Source organism: Dromiciops gliroides, chromosome 2 (genome assembly GCF_019393635.1).
Source record: "Dromiciops gliroides isolate mDroGli1 chromosome 2, mDroGli1.pri, whole genome shotgun sequence".
Classification (NCBI taxonomy): Eukaryota; Metazoa; Chordata; class Mammalia; order Microbiotheria; family Microbiotheriidae; genus Dromiciops; species Dromiciops gliroides.
Genome location: NC_057862.1, coordinates 75103512 through 75121149, shown reverse-complemented (window position 1 = coordinate 75121149; position 17638 = coordinate 75103512). Strand labels below are relative to the sequence as shown.

Below are 17638 nucleotides of genomic sequence, written 5' to 3'. Positions count from 1 at the left end.
TGGGCAAGTCACTTAACTCCAATTGCCTCACAAAAAAAAAGAATGTAAGCTCCTTGAGGGAAGAGGCTGTCTTTTTGCTTGAATTTTATTCCCAGCACTTAGCCCAGTGCTGGCCACATAGAAGGCATTTAATAAACATTTGTTTCTTTCCTTTTTTCCTTCTCCTGAGTTCAATTATTTTCTCTGAGGCTTTGGATCTGGCATCACATTTAACCTGCTATATTGTAAATGACATGTGCCAGAACAATGATGGATTAGCACCTTCTACGAATACAAGCATAATTAGTAAAAATTGGCATTCATAATATTCAGTAGGAAGTTAGAATTTCTCATTACTACCCCGTCCAACAAAATGCTATATTTCATTAGCTACCCTGCTTTCCTTAATTCCAAAGATCTAAAAAAAAACAATAACAAAGTTCATCTGGAAAAACAAAAGTTCAAGGATATCATGGGAATTAATTTTAAAAAATACAAAAGAATACAAAAGAAGGTGGTCTAGCAGTACCAGATCTCAAACTGTATTATAAAGTAGTAATTATCAAAACAATTTGGTAAGATTTGCTAAGAAATAGAGAGGTGGATCAGTGGAATAGAATAGGTACAAATTACACTATAATAAAGGACTATAGTAATATAGTATATGATAAACCCAAAGATCCAACCTTTTGGAACAAAACTCATTATTTGACAAAAACTGCTAGGAAAACTAGAAAACAGTATGGCAGAAACTATGCATAGACCCACATCTCACACCGTATACTAAAATAAGGCCAAAATGGGTGCATGGTATACACACAAAGGATGATGCCATAAGCAAATTAAGAGAATATGGAATAATTTATCTGTCAGGTTTATGGACAGAGGAAGAATTTAGGACCAAAGAAGATATAGAGAGTAAAAGAAAATATAAAATAGATAATTTTGATTATATAAAATTAAAAAGGTTTTGCACAAACAAAACTAATGTAAACAAGATTACAAGGGAAGCAGAAAAGTGGGAAATAACCTTTGAAACAAATATCTTTTATAATAGCCTCATTTCTCAAATATATGGAGAACTGAGTAAATTTGGGGGGGGCATGGCAATGAGGGTTAAGTGACTTGCCCAGGGTCACACAACTAGTAAGTGTCAAATGCCTGAGGCTGGATTTGAACTCAGGTCCTCCTGAATCCAGGGCTGGTGCTTTTTTTCCCTCCAAATTTATAAAAATACAAGTCATTCTCCAATTGATAAATGGTCAAAGGATATGAACAGTCTTCAGACAAAGAAATCAAAGCTATCTATAATCACATGAAGAAGTGCTCTAGATCACTATTGATCAGAGAAATGCAAATTAAAACAACTCTGAGGTATCACCTCACATCTATGAGAGAGGCAAATATAACAAGAATGGAAAATATTGAATGTTGGAGGAGAAAGCTGGGATGTTGATGGAGTTGTGAAAAGATCCAACCATTCTGGAGAGCAATTTGGAACTATGCCCCAAAGACTATAGAACTGTGCATACCCTTAGATCCAGCAATACCACTGCTAGTTTTATATGCCAAAGACATCTCCAAAAGGAGAAAAAGACCTATTTGTACAGAAAAATAAAAGTAATGCCTAACAATTGGGGAATGGCTAAACAAGCTGTGGTAGGTATATGGTGGTGACAGAATATTATTTTTCTATAAGAAATGAAAAGCAAGATGATTTCAGAAAGGTCTGGAAAGACTTGTATGAGCTGATGTATAGTGAAGTGAGCAGAACCAAGAGAACATTGTGCACAGAGATAGCAATATTGTTTGATGAAGAACTGTGAAAGACTTAACTTTTCTCAACAATACAGTGATCCAAGACAATCCCAAAGGACTATTGATGAAACATACCATCCACTTCCAAAGAAAGAACTGATATTGATGGAACACAGATTGAAGCACACTATTTTTTCACTTTCTTTCATTTTTTTCTTTTATTAAAGTTTTTTTTTTTTTTTGGTAAGCAATGAGGGTTAAGAGGCAAAGAGGGTTAAGCCCAGGGTCACACAGCTAGTAAGTGTCAAGTGACTGAGGTCAGATTCGAACTCAGGTCCTCCTGAATCCAGGGCCAGTGCTTTATACGCTGCACCACCTAGCTGCCCCCTATTCAAGTTTTCTTATACAAAATTACTAATATGGTAATATGTTACATAATCATACATTTATAACCTATATCTGATTGCTTACTGCCTCAGGGAGGGGAAAGGGGATGGAGGGAAGGAGGGATAAAAATTTTAAAATACATTGTTTTCTTTGGTTCACATGGTCATGCATTGTGGCTTAGATTAGTAATATCTGAAATGACTACAATATCTTCATTTAATAACAAAGAAAGTTTGCTGTACTTAGCCAACTCCCAAACCTCCTGATGCAAAAAAGTGTCACATACTACTCTGTGTGTGAATTAACACTCGTTTATGCTCTATTCTGTTTGCTGTACTATGTTTGGGCTTATCATATATTGTGTTTGTGTCCTCATGCTTGGATTCACAGTAACTATTCCCATGTTACAGACTTGATTTGCATTTACTACAAACTACAAATAAAAAGAAATAAGCTAGAAAAAAGGAACATTATTTCACTTTTAAAAACAATAAATATAAAGGATCTGGGAAAATATATGAAGACTAGTGTGAACTGATGCAGAATGGAGAAAGCAAATTCATAAGAAAAATATATATAATGCCAACAATAATATAAATGAAGGCGATACTTGAAGACAACAGAATACAGACCAAATGCAATGACCAATACTGGTTCCAAATAACTGATATATTTTTTTAAATTCCTCTTAACATCTGGAGTCAGGAAGACTTGAATTCAAATCTCCCCTCAGATTTAACTTTTGTCATTTAACTTTTGTCAGTCTCAGTTTACTGAACTATCAAAAAAACGGATAATAACAGCACCTATCTCCCAGGGTTGTTGTGAGGATAAAATGAGGTAATATTTCTATTCTGCAGACCAAAAAAGTACTCTATAAATGCAAGCTGCTAATATTACTATTATTGTTGTTAAAATGGTAAGTTGTACATGTGGAATATAATTTGTTTTGTCAGTTGCACTGCTTTATTAGACACTTTTGCTTAGCTACGTTTGCTTAAACAGAATGTGCTACATATTTATGAGAATATCAGGATGCATTTTTGTCAAAACAAAATGTACTAATAATTTTTTCAAAAAATTTAAATATATATTGATTTAATGTATTGTGTCTTTTCAAGTTCATATAATTTCTCTTCTTCCCCATCCTACTAAAAAGATATTAGTGTATAAACTACAATTATTTCATGATGATTCCTTGTCAAATGTTTACCATGAGCACAGCAATACAAGGTGACCAAACATCCCAGGAAAATATATTTCTTGTTGCCTTTCAATGCACAAAAGAAACAACTTAACTTCTTTATTTGACCCTTCAAGGAGATCCTGTGATTTATACTTCCATTCAGTTGTAACTTCCTTCTGTCTTCTGGTTTTGTTTATAGCCAGAATGTCCAAGAGTGACATGATTCCATTACCCCAGGAATATGTTCACTCACTGTTCACAGGACAAGGTCCTAACATTTAGAATACCAATTGCAAAGTTAATGTTCATATAGATAATACAAAATCTATGTGATGCTTAACATTCCCAAACCGGTCTTCTGCCATTTTGCCACTATTATTGCAATAGCCAAAAGGAATTGCATAAAACTGAGATTATTTTGTAATTTTCTTTTATTCATGGGTTATCATAGCATAAAACTTACTGACAACTGGACAACCTAATTGTGCAAAGCCTCTCCAAATTTAAGTTATACGAGTTCCCAGAAATTGGACATAGTATGTTTCCTAGAAGCTTTTACTTAATAGTAGAATCTGTTTCTTAAAAGCACATATATATATATATATATATATATATATTTACATTTTTGGAGGCAATCCAGGTTAAGTGACTTGCCCAGGGTCACACAGTAAGTGTTTGAGGCCAAATTTGAACTCAGGTCCCCCTGACTCCAGAACTGATGCTCTGTCCAGTGTGCTACCTGGGTGTCTTCATGGCCCTTTTTTAACATGAAAAAAAACATTTATCTATAACCAAGTGTTGGTTGGAATTACTTGTAATGGATAAACACGTTCCCCAATGAGATTAGAAGCAAGAATTCTCCCATTTCTACTATAACTTGATGTATTATAAAAATATTAACCAAAGCAATAAGAAAAGAAAAAGAAATTAAAAGAGTAAGCATTGGCAAAGAAGGGGTAAAAGTATTCCTTACTGAAAACAGTATGATAGTTTATTTAGAAACATCTAGAGAATTAATGAAAAACTAAATAAGTCAATAATCTCTGCAAAATAGCAGTATACAAAATGCACTCAGAAAACTCATCAACATTTTTATATATTACTAACAAAAATGGGAGGTGGGGAGGAGAGTACAAAAATTCTACTCAAAACATTGACAAATGAATAAACTATTTGGGAGGTAACTGATCGGGACACACTCAGGGCTTAAATAAAACTGCAGAATTCTATTTACAGAAATAAGGGAAACCTTAGAGATATTCAATATTCATTATTGGGTCACATGAATACAATAAAAATGATATCCAAATTAATATAAAGACATAACTTTTAAAATCACATTAATAAAGGAGTACACCACATAGCATTTGACAAAATAGGAGTACTCTAGAATCAGACAAAACATTGACAAATTCACATGGAGAAACACAAGGTAAATATATCAAGAGAAATAATGAAAAAAATAGAAATGAAGATGAACTAGTATGACCATATCTGGGAGCAGTAAATGATCAAAACTGGCTTTGAAACCACTGACCTCTCAGGACCTCAGTTTGCTCACCTTCAAAATGGGTGTAATGATGCTTGATGTCAGACCTCCCAAGACTGAGATAGTGAGGAAGACTGGCCAACCCCGGTGCAGGTCGAAGTGAATATGGGATTTTAAGATTATTAAGAGAGCTGGGGGAAGCTAGGTGGCACAGTGGATAAAGCACTGGCCCTGGATTCAGGAGGAACTGAGTTCAAATCTGACCTCAGGCACTTGACACTTACTAGCTGTGTGACCCTGGGAAAGTCACTTAACCCTCATTGCCCCGCCAAAAAAAAAAAAAAAAGACAGATTATTAAGAGAAAGGCAAGTGAGAGGAGGGGTCCTCTTAGAGCGACTCAAAGTAACAGTCCTTCCAAGCGATGACATCGCTCTTACAGTTTTTCATCCACTTATGTCCTCTGAGGAATATTTACTGCCCCCGCACACTGACCCAACACTGGAAAGACTGAAGAAGTTATACAATCCTTTTCACTAGGAAAAGGTTAGAGAACCTTCTCTGCTTTAGCAATTAAGCATCTCTTCCCTGAATGCAAAACAACAGTGCACACATCATGGGGCTGGCCTCCCCAAATTATGCTGGGAAAAACAGCTGTCACTGAGGGAGGCAAGGAGTATTACATATGGAGAGAAAACCCTTTTGGATGAATATTCCAGCAACACGTTCAATAGGTGGCCACAGGTTTTTTGCTAGAACTTTCTAATAAGATAAGTTGATGTCATGAGAAAGGGTCCAGTGAAGTGTACTAAATGAATTGTGAAAAATAATGACATAGGGCATGGATGTCTATGGTCTATCAGAACTTTCTAGTGGGATACCAAGGACATCACTGCATGTGTTCTGATGACAGGAGCCAGACAGCAACTAATCTTTAAATAGACAGTATGGAATGAGAGGACACTGGATTTGAGCTGGCTCAAAATTTGAATCCTGGCTCTTTTATTTGTCTGATATGGAAAAAATTCTTTGATATCTTTCAGCCTCAGTTTCCTCATCTGTAAAATAAACATACTGGACTAGATGCCTTCTGAGGTCCCATCTAGCTCCAGATCTATGATCAGATGATCACTCAACAAGCATTTATTAAGTACCTACTAAGTGCCAGGAATCATACTAAGTGAGACCTGGAAACCTAAATAAAATCCCAAGGGAGGAAAGGGGCAAAGCCCTTATATTGTTTATCTTCATTTTTTCATCTTGAGTGGAAGAAAGAATACTCAGGGAGTGAGACTGGCAGGGGCAGTTTTCTATGGGTCTGTACCAGTAGCAGTTAGCCCCAGATCAGGGCAAATATCCAGTAACAATAGGGCAGATGACTAATGAGGCAGGCTGCGATCCCAGGATCCTTCCGGAGACACCAAGCCCAGAAATACCAATGATCTCAAGCCCCCAGAGCCCAAACTCCTTGAAGTTACCACCAAAGCTGCAGGGACTCTTTGAACCTCCAATTTCTGGAACCAGTTAACAGAACAGGGGTTTCTAATTCTAAGGGCTGGGAGTGCAAGCTTCCCCAGAGGTTGTGCAGGGAGTGCTTGCTTCCTTTGAAGGACAGTGGAAGACCAATAGTAGATGCCTACAGGGTATACTGAACACATTTATGGCCCAGTGTGTGGTAGTAAACAAACCGGGGACTACTTTAGAGGGTTCAATTAAAAAGGAATCCTACTATCTAAATTTTGAAGGGGGCAGTCAAAATAGAGTTTCTTTTCTTTTTTGTGGGGGAGGCAATGAAGGTTAAGTTACTTGCACAGGGTCACACAGCTAGTAAATGTCAAGTGTCTGAGATCAGATTTGAACTCAGGTCCTCCTCCAGAATCCAGGGCCAGTGCTTTACCCACTGCACCACCTAGCTGCCCCTGAGAATTTCTAATTGATACAGGAACAAAGGTGAGGAATCCTGTATAAGTAAAAGAACATTGGACTGGGAATTTTAAGTCTAGGGTGACTTAACCTATGTCACTGAACTTCTCTGAGCCTCAGTTTCCTCATATATAAAATGGAAGCCATAATCCCTAGCTTGACATCCTCATAGAACTTGCTGTGAGCATCACAGACTTAGAGCTGGAATTGATCTTAATGGTAATCCAGGCTAACCTCTTAATTTGAAAGATGAAGAAACTGAGTCCCAGAGAGGTTAAATGATGACTTGAATAAATTCTTCTAGAGTTAAAATCACCAACCAGAGTTGCCTGGTGAGGCCCTTGATACAAGGGTCCAATTTTTTTAAAAAAAAGATCTCATGGAGGGTTTAACATCTAGGAAACATATTTTCTGGGCTAGGAGAGGTGAGTAGTTTCTGACTTTAATCCTGTCAGTAAGCATTGTTTGGAAATAGACCATCAGAAACACTTGTGTGAACTTAGAAAAGACTGACCAGCCAGCGGTGGTCAACTGTCATGACTTCATATCATTTCATAGCATCTGGGAAAATTTGTAGTATGCAGAATCACCAGCCTGTTTGTGTCTGCCTAGTGTTTAGAACTAGGCATGGGACTGTTTGGGAAATTGCTGGTGAGTCAGTGGAGAGGGAAGAGAGCTGAAACTGTCTATGGTATTTATAAACCCAAATTTCTAGTTCTGTAGTAGGGCACAGCATTATTTTGACAGGCTGTTCTCATGGGAAACTTGCAGTTTCTTTTAAGAATTGGATCATGTTCACATGGGCAGGGGCTCTAATTGATGGGAGTCCAATTGAGGAGATCCAATTGATAGTTCTCATGGGAAACTCAGATTTTTTTAAGGACTTGATTACAGGCCCATGGACATGGCCTCTAATGGACAGAAGTCCAACCTCTGTCCAGATTAGAGATGCTAGGATGCAAGGTGGGAGGAGGGGTATAGCAAATGGAAGAGGAGTTTAAAAAAATTAAGGGAATTCTTTGGGGGAGGAACTTTCTAGATTTGCAATCTGATCACATTCTAGCCCTATATCTCAGCTTCAGAGGGGAATTAGGTCCACTGCCTTCCATGGAAATACTCTAATGGTTGAGCAATTAAGAAGCACCTTTAATTGTGGCAAAATCTCAATGGTAACTGTGGCTTTGGTCGTCTCCACGTGTAATTTCTAGGAAATTCTTTGGACAAAATAGATACACGTGTGTTTAAGTACTTGGCACTGATTGGTTGGTTACTTACAGCCCATCAAACATTTCTTTGAGGTTTTCTTTCTAAGGAAAACACTTAATGTTGTTGTTGTAAAATAACACATAACATTTAAGTAACATTTATTAGGCTCTAATACAAAGACAAAAATGAAAATCCTGGCTTTCACTGACATTATATTCTACTGAGTATATACTTACTCAAAAGTGAAATGGGTCCCATAGGACTATCATCCTGCCTTTACACTATGTGAGATGTGCCCAGGCATACCCTAATGTGCCAGTGAACCCTCTTGCCATCTTGGAGCTGCCTTTTTTCAGATTTTTTTTGGGGGCCTCCTAGTGGACACATCCTCACTGCTACTACTCCTGCTTCCTTTTTCCATTTCCCTTCTGCCATTTCTGTGAGGCTCTGGTGTGGGAGAAAGGGAAAGGGTGCACCAGGTGACTTCAGGTGCCTAGAATCCTGGGCCTTCCTCCCTACTTTCTCTGTGGTGCTTCTCCTTAGGGGAGCTCAGCTAGGCTGTGTGTCCTCCTCTTTCCCATCCCAAAGAAGATACTTGTTCCTGCCTAATGATTCCCCATTGGCTATAGCCAGGCCAGCAAACACACACACACACACACACACACACACACACACACACACACACACACACACACACAGAGCACAGAAAAACAGACATTTTCTTTCCCTTTGACTTCTCAGTTTGTTTTCCACACAGCTCAGTCTTAGGACATAGCTCTGGGCCACTGATTGGTACAAAAGGCAAAACAGTTTAAATTACAAAATTTCAAAAGCTGCTTCTTTGGCAACCAATCTTTAAACTCCAGCAAGGCCCCTCCATGGCAAGGCTATTGGAAAATGTTTTGAGCCAAGAAGGTAAAGTTGAAAAGGCAAATTGTTTTTTTAAGGGAAAGGGAAGGGTTTGCTTGAAAGAAGCTCTTTGCCAAGTTTGTATTTTTTTTTTTTAGTGAGGCAGTTGGGGTTAAGTGACTTGCCCAGGGTCACACAGCTAGTAAGTGTTAAGTGTCTGAGGCCGGATTTGAACTCAGGTCCTCCTGAATCCAGGGCTGGTGCTCTATCCACTGTGCCACCTAGCTGCCCCTCAAGTTTGTATTTTTAAGTAAAGTTTAGTTGGAGTTTTAGCTTAATTTTAGTGAAGTTTTAGTTTCTCTAGTTTGAATAAAAAATAATGCCTTTTATGTTAGTGTTTATCTTTAAAGTAAACAAATTCCTTGGGCACACATCCTAAAGATACATTCACTAGAGGTCTTTAGGCAGAGTCTGATGACCACTTGTCAGGGGGTTGTTGAAAGGATTTCTTTTCCCATACAAATTGGATTAAATAGCTGCCGAGATCCTTTTCAGTTCTAAAATTCTGTGATACTCTATACTCGTATAAGTAAAAAGAAAATATATACAATGTGATTTCAAGAGGGACAGAACGCTTGACAATTGGGGTAGAGGAAAATCAGAAAAAGGTCTCCTGGGAAAAGGGATCATTGAACTGTGCTTTGAAGTAAGCTAGAAATTCTCTAAGGTAGAGTTGAGGGGATGCTTTCGAGCAATGGGGGACCACCTAGACAAAGACATCGAGGTAGGAGGCTAAATATGTAGGGGGAACAGCTAGCAGGCTTATCTGACTGGAAGAGAGAACAAGTAAAGGTGAGCTATATCATAAGATCATGGTGCTAGAGTTGGAAGAGATCTCAGTGGCCATCTAGATCGAACCTCCTCATGTTCCAAATGAGGGAATGGAAGACATAGACTTCTTGGACCTACTAGAGACCTTATGCAACCTTTTCAAGGTTACACAATCAGTCTAAGAGGTGGAATTGAAATGCAGGACTTCTGACAACAGAATCAGTGCTCTTTCCATCCTACCATGTTATGAATCATTTTGAGTATCCTGAATAAATTAATATTAAAGATTCCTCTTTGAGATAGTCATTGATGACAGCCCTGTGAGTACAAAAGTGATAGGACCATATCCATCATGCAGAAGGAAGAGGAATTTTATAAGACCTAATTGAGGAGAAGCCAGATAGGTTTTCATTAAAGTAGCATTTGAATAAAAATTCTCCTCATAACCTCTGTGATTTCATCCCTTGGTCCAATCTTTTCTTTCATAATGGCAGTGGTGCATCTGTGAAGCTGCTAAAGCTACATTAAATGACTTCCATTTATGTTATTGTTGCCTGGGTTCTGTCATAGTTAGCTCAAGATGATGGTGGGTAAGGTTCTACAACTGGCTTTTACAAAGAGCAGAAGATATTTGGTTGGACTCTCTGCTTTTGTGTATTTGCTGGGTAACAGAGTTGTAGGATTCAAAATTCAAAATTATATTCCTAAAGTACAGGTCTGACCATGTCGTTCTGCTGCTTGAAAATCTCTGCTGGCTCCTTCTATTAACCTCAAGGATAAAATTACAAAAATCTTACCCTGCCATTGGAAACCTTTCACAAATTGTTCTGGCCTAACGCTCCAGCCTCATATGCCTCTGAAACACTCTAGAGCCCATTCCAATGGCCAAACTGCCCATTCCACCTCCTGTCTTTCTGCCTTTGCATAGGCTCATAGGCTATTTCCCATGCTTGGAATGCACACCCTTTTCACCTCCATCTTGGTAAATCCATTAACAAGCATTTATTCAGTGCCTACTACAGAATAGAAACTGCTTCCCTCAATCCTCATCCCCCCACCCCATGTTAGCACTAAATTTAAAATGATCTTTTATTTACTTACCTTATATTTACATGCATCCTCTAGTAAAATATAAACTTCCAGAGGGAAAAGACTACTTTTTTTTTTTAAGTTCTGTTTGGGTACCCACAATACCTGGCACATAGTAGACACTTAACTATAGAATGAAATTGAAGAAGCTTATGGAATGGGTCCCCATATGGGTTCTTTATCAGATATTCAGAAAACAGTTGTTTTTACATGCAGTAGGAAAAATCCCTATCCTGCTGATCAGCATAAATCAGTATATAAATCAGTATAGTAATATATTACATTAGGCACTTCATGAATCTAGATCTTAGATCTTTTTGTATTCTTGCTCCAAATGGAATCGCCTTTCACAGTTAATTAGATGCAAGTTATAAAGTTCTATTTTCCCAATTAATTATTTAATTTTCTTAAGAAAGTAGTTGTTGTTTTTCATTTGTTTCAGTCATGTCCCACTACTCCTGTGTCACCCCACTGGGGTTTTCTTGGCAGGGATATTGTAGTGGTTTGCCATTTCCTTCTCCAACTCATTTTATAGATAAGGAAACTGAGGCAAATAGGGTTAAATAATTTGCCCAGCATCACACAGCTAGTGCATGAAGCCAGATTTGAACTAAAGGAGATAAATCTTCCTCATTCTAGGCCTAGCACTCTATCCATTGTGCCCCCTTGCTGCCCTAAGTAGACTCTCTACCAGATTTAGAGGTCTATCTCCCAGGAGGGATTCAGTCTTCCCTTGGTTTCTGCTCCTAAAGTTGCAAGAGCCCCATCTGGTAGCAACATAGATATATTGTAGGCACATAATATTATGACTTAAGGAAAAAAAATAGGGGATATGGGGGGCAGCTAGGTGGCGCAGTGGATAAAGCACCAGACCTGGATTCAGGAGGACCTGAGTTCAAATCCAGCCTCAGACACTTGACACTTACTAGCTGTGTGACCCTAGGCAAGTCACTTAACCCTCATTGCCCCACAAAAACAAAAACAAAAAATAGGGGATATGTCCTGACAATATAACTCATGATAATAGCATATGATAAAATAGCACTTTCTAATTACAAATGATTTACATTCACACCACTCATTTGATTTTCCTTGTACCCATGAAGTAAGCTGGGCAAGTGCTATTCTTCCTATTTTTGGATGGAGAAATGAAGACTCAAAAGGTCCAAGGTCATCCAGCTGGCATATCACAGGGGCTTGAATCACTCCCAAGTCTTCTGACCCCAAGGCCAGTGCTACTTCTACCACAGTGACATGACATACAGCTTCTGCTAGTGGGGTTTTTTTCTTCTCCCTTTAGGAAAATTTCTTATCTTATATTTTTCTTAGTCAAAGACTGATATGGAGGCAATTCCAAGAGAAAAACTCTGAGATAACAATTTCCTTCTTTAGACCTCGGAGAGTACTTTGTTTTGCAACTCTAATGTGGTCTCAGTTAATATTGTGTGTTGTTACCTGTGTTTGTGATTTATTTACCTATTTACTTTAAGATCCAAAATGGCAGGGACCATGCTTTAGCTAAACTTTGTACCTCCCCAAGTGTCTAGCACACTACTGTACACACAGTAGGTGCTTAATAAATGTCAGCTTGAATGAATGAATGAATGAGTACACCTTTCAAACCTCAATCTTGCCAAAAGACTCCATTGTGGAAATGTATGCTATCTATCTGTTTACTCATTGAGGAAAGTTTATTAATTACAATTAACTTTGGGCAACTCAAATACAAAATAACAACAGACCTTTCCCCAACCCATAATGCCACTCAAAGGAGCTCTGAAGGGAATTTCTTTCAAGGCCAATTTCCCATGAGGATTGGGCTGGGGCTCCTTCTGCTGTCATCTTGTCCTGCCTCTGATGTGCAGATGTAATACTGTGACCACTTTCCCATGCCTCATCCTGAAACTCATTTATCTTTATTCTAGTATACCTTTTACTCACTTTCTGAATTTTCCTAATCTGGTCAGAGAGTGTGTCTAAAAGACGGGTTTTCAGGAAGTCCATCACCTTGACCACTCGACCATCAATGTAGTAACTAGAATGAAAAAAGAAAGAGAAAGTTAAATAAAATCTAACAAGGGGCCCATAATTTTTTCCAAGTTCATGATCATTTGTTTTGACTAAGAAAACCTATTGTATATCTCAATGGGTCCCTTACATTCTAACTAAACTTTTGCCTGAGATTTTTCTTAAAAAAATAACCAACATATACTTATTATCTTCTCTCTTTCTATTTCCAACCTGGTCTAATAATGCAGTAAATTTTCACCCTTAGTTCATAAAAATATGTAGAATTATACAGAAGCTGCTAAAATGTCATAATAAAAACTAAACAATGGAGAATAGTTTACTTTTTTCAGGCAATGCAATTCTTTTACACAAAATTATTCCAAAGAAGTGCTTCATAATACAATTTAAAATTAGAGTAGGAAGAATTTGCATCTATTTTTTTCTGATCACTAAAAGTAATTTAAAGTATGTAGAGATGTGTAAAAAAATCCAAAAATATGGTCTCTTCCTACTGTAGCTTTCTAAGTCATTCTAAAAAGCAATTTAGAATGATGTCCCAAAAGTTACTAAACTGTTTATGCCCTTTAATCCAGTGAAATCTCTATTAGGATTGTATCCCAAAGAGATCAACAAAAGAGGAAAAGGTACTATATGTATGTATATTTAGATAGAGATAAAAATGCATACACACACACACACACACACACATATATATATATATATACATACATACATACATACATATATTACAGGTCTTTTTTTAGTAGCAAAGAAGTGGAAAAACTTATGGTATGAATGTATTGGAATGCCTTTATGCTATAAGAAATGAAGAAAGAACTGATCATTGTGGTACATGCCTATAATCCCTGATAGTGGAGAAATGGAGGCTGGTGGATCTCTTGAATTCAGGTGGTCTTAGCTGAAGTAGGCTAAGTCAATTGGGTGTCTGTACTCAATTGGGCACCAATATGGTGAACCCCTAAGCTCACTAGACTACCTAAGGAGAACTAAACCAAAGTTTGGAAAGGTCAATGCTTCCATGCTAATCACTAGTGTGATCATATCATATAAGTCACATAAGGAAATGACTCAAATATGTAAGAATAAGAGCTATTCCCCAATTGATAAATGGTCAAAGAATATGAACAGGCAGATCTCAAGGGGGAGAATTGGGCTATCAGTAGCCAAATGAAAGAAACCAACCTCTCCAAATCATTAATAATTTAAAAAATTAAAAATTAAAAAAACCTCTGAGGTTCTACCTCATATCCATCATATAGGCAAAGTTAACAAAAAAGGAAATTGTCAAATGTTGGAGAAACTTCAGAAGAAGAGAATGTAAACTGGTCCAGGCTTTTGAAAAGCAATTTGTAATCATGCCAAAAAGTTACATGTAAATTTCTACTTAACTTCCAGCTTAGGAAAAACAACAAGACCTGTCTCAAAAAAAAAAAAAAAAGAAGAAGAAGGGAGAGGGATGAGGAAGAGAAAGAAAAAGAGAAGGAGGAGGAGGAAAAAGAGAAGGAAAAGGAGAAACCTGGGAAGACTAATGCAGAGTGAGGTGAGCAGGAAAACAATTTATACCATAACATCAATATTGTAAAAACAAACAATTCTGAAAGACTTGAGAACTTTTGTCAATGCAATGATTAACTATGATTCTAGAGTACTAATGATTGAAACATGCTGCCCACCTCATGAGAAAGAGGTAAAGAACTAAGATACAGAATAAGCTCCATATTTTTGGACATGGTCAATGCAGCTATTTATTTTGTCTGACTATAGTTTATCTATTACAAATGTTTTACATTTCTTTTTTTTCTTTTTCCCCAAGGCATGAGGGGAGGAGAGAAAGATAAAATTAAATCTTGATTGGAGGGAAAAAAACAACGTTCTTATGGCTGTCACCTTATGTGTAGAAACTGCCTTTATGAAACAATTGAAATTTTATATACTTAAAACACCTGTGCTGTTCAAGTGGATTATGTCTTTTAAAGGATATAGGTACTAAATACCACACACCTGGCAAGGTAGTCGAGGATGGTTAATGAAACCTTCTGAACCTTGGGCCATGACTTCCCTACTCATTCAACTTCTTTCTTTTCCCTCATTAATTGACATTTTAACCTTTAAAACTGACCATTCCACTTCCTCCAATAAATGTACCTACTATTCACCTCTGTGTCTAACAGGTCTCCCAATCTGCCACATAGTGACATGGGATCATAGAGTTGGAAGGGACCTCAGAGGTCCTCCTTTACTTTACATAGTAAACATCAAGGTGAGCATTTTGACCCAAGGTCTTTGACTCGAGACTATGAGTCTCTTTTGATTATGGCTGTTTTTTGTCCTTCATTCTCAAAGAAGACAGTGACATGAGGAGGTGATGTCATGACTTTCGCTGAATTGGATTTAAGTGAGGGATGGCTGTGCAAGGTCACCAACCTCACTCTCTCCTCCAGAGCCACCTGGGTCCAGTGGCAAGATATACATCAGGATGCAGGAGAGGCTGACTTTTTAAAGCTAAGGTCTTTCTCAGGCTTCAGCCTGTCTGAGGCAATGTCCATTCAGTGATTCAGGCTAGGTAAGAAGTGAGGTCAAGGATAGAGAAGCAGAAGGACAGGGAGAGGGAAAGGAAGAGGGAGAGGGAGAGGGAGGAGCAGGGACAGGGGCAGAGGAGATATGCCAAGGACCACAATATTGGAGTCTTCCAATCCATCTGCTTATTCCTAGCTTCCAGCTCAGCCAGTGAGGTTCTTTTGGTGTAGAAAAGGACTCTCCTTCCTTAGTCTCTCTGCCAGCTGAGATCTGATCTGGAGGCTAGCTCCTCTGGGTTCCATCTCTGGATTTCACCCTAATTAACCACTTGTGCCCATTAGCCTTTTAAAATATTTAATGAGGAGAGCTGACTGTTTCGAAGAGCAGCTGGTTTTGTTTACCCCACCCTTTATTTTAAAAGGAAAAACCTTTGCCCCTTATTATCTGACCCCTTCTTTTATTTCAGGTAATTGCATTAGAGTCGACTTCCCAATGTTCAGGAATTTCCGCATCTACTTTGTCGCCTCCTGCTCTGTGGGGAGGAGGGGACAGTCTGCTAAGAATTAGAACACAGCCTGTTCTAGGGAGGCAGATATTCCATAAAACTGGGGCCTTTCTCACCAAAACGGGGGGAAACCTCAGCAAGACAATAATTATGAGAACTGTGTTAGACCCATAAAATCTACCCTGACACCTCCGATTCAACTGCAGCAGAAGACTGAAGAGTCCCTGTAAAGGTTTATGAATGGCGCTAGCCCCTCCCCCAAAGTGGCCTGCCTTGGCCTTGTGCTGAGAAGCAACATTGCTTCCTATTCTCCCTCGGTGTTCCTTTGTGACAGCTTTGTTTCTCTGATCTACCTTCTGTCTCCCTTCTCAGAGTCCTGAGCTATCAAGTACACAAAACACTCTAAGAGTGTTTCCTTGACTGCAAAATGAGGCAGAGGGTTCTTAACCCTTTTTATGCATCCTAGACTCTTGGGGCAATCTGGTGATGCCTTTTGAAAACAATATTTATAAATGCATAAAAACAACATACATAGACTACAAAATAAAACGATATATTGAAACAAAGTCATAAAATGTTAATACTACAACAACAAGTTCACAGACCCCTGGACTAGAAGATCTCTTGAAATTTTGATAATTATTGAATTGCTCAATTCCATGATTTTTCTTCCTAATTCTAGTTCTGACAGTCCGTGACTTTGAGTATAAAGTTCAGTCCTTTCCCTCCCTCCCTTCATTGTAGAAGAGGAGTAATTTCTAGATAAAGAATTCACACACACACACACACACACACACACACATAGTTAGGGGTAGTAGTTTTGCTGATTTATTTTTTCCCTCTATTTTAAAATCTTTATTCCAAGAATAATGTTAGGGAGAGAGAGTCATAGGAATACTTTTTGAAAGGAATATTATGTAAAGATTGAAGATATTGATAAGAAGAATTTTTTAAAAGTGGTTTTTATATCCTCCCCCATTGAAACAAGTCTTCATTAATCATGTGTGCCTGACACATAGTAGGTACTTAATAAATGTTTGTTGAAAGACAGATACAATAAGGTACAATTAAAGTTAGGGATGTTAAAGAGAGATATGCTTTTGTGGGGACATGAGTGATGTTACCTGATAACTATCACATTAAAATTCATACTGTATTAATAAGTCAGAGGACTTACCCATCAATTATAAATATTATTACATCCTTTCTGAGCACTAAGGTGTTATATAAAATATAGCAAGTACCTGTCTGAGGGATTTATGCTCTATTTATTGTTACTAATGTGCTTTATATACCATAATATACCAATGTGGCCCCTGATTTTTTTTTTCTTTAACACATTTTATTGTTGAAATGGGAGGTGGAGTAAGTGAAGGGAAGCAGGAGAAGAATTATGTGCTAATGTTCTTTTCTGGCAGCAAAAGCAGTGGGAACATTATCCCCCAGGGAAGAATGCATGGTTGTCAGCACCAGCAATACCTTGGGTAAGGACATGGGTAACCTTTCAGTATAATAGGACGATACCTGAAATTGCTCTGTGTCAGGAGTCTGGCATGCTTATTCCTCTAGTAATTAGCAAAGACATATCAGAAGTAGTTAAGATATTTAGGTTTCATTTTTATGTCCATGTGAAAGGAAAAACTAAATGCCTTGCAAAATGGCTACAAGAACACAGCTTGTCTTTCCCCTTGTGCCCTTGCCTCAGCTGGGTCTCACAAAACACAGGGAAAATAAAACAAATGAAGGACACCTGCCAAGATTTCAACCTGAGTCAGAAAAGCTTGCAAAACAAGGATCCTCTGTGTTTACTGTAGGAAAAACACCTCAGGACTTTGTGGGGAAGCTCTCTGAGACAGACAAGCAGTTTCAACAGCACCTCTGCCCTCTCCT

General features: G+C 38.0%; 1 protein-coding gene across 3 annotated transcripts in view; it reads right to left on the bottom strand.

Annotated features, from left to right (window-relative positions):
- HPSE2 (heparanase 2 (inactive)) overlaps nt 1-17638 on the bottom strand; it is a 693143-nt gene that overhangs the window by 173898 nt on the left and 501607 nt on the right. For all 3 annotated transcript variants that reach the window (XM_043980493.1, XM_043980494.1, XM_043980495.1), the window contains one exon: nt 12637-12730. In XM_043980493.1, the coding sequence (XP_043836428.1) occupies nt 12637-12730 (94 nt within the window). The remainder of the gene's footprint in view (nt 1-12636; nt 12731-17638) is intronic.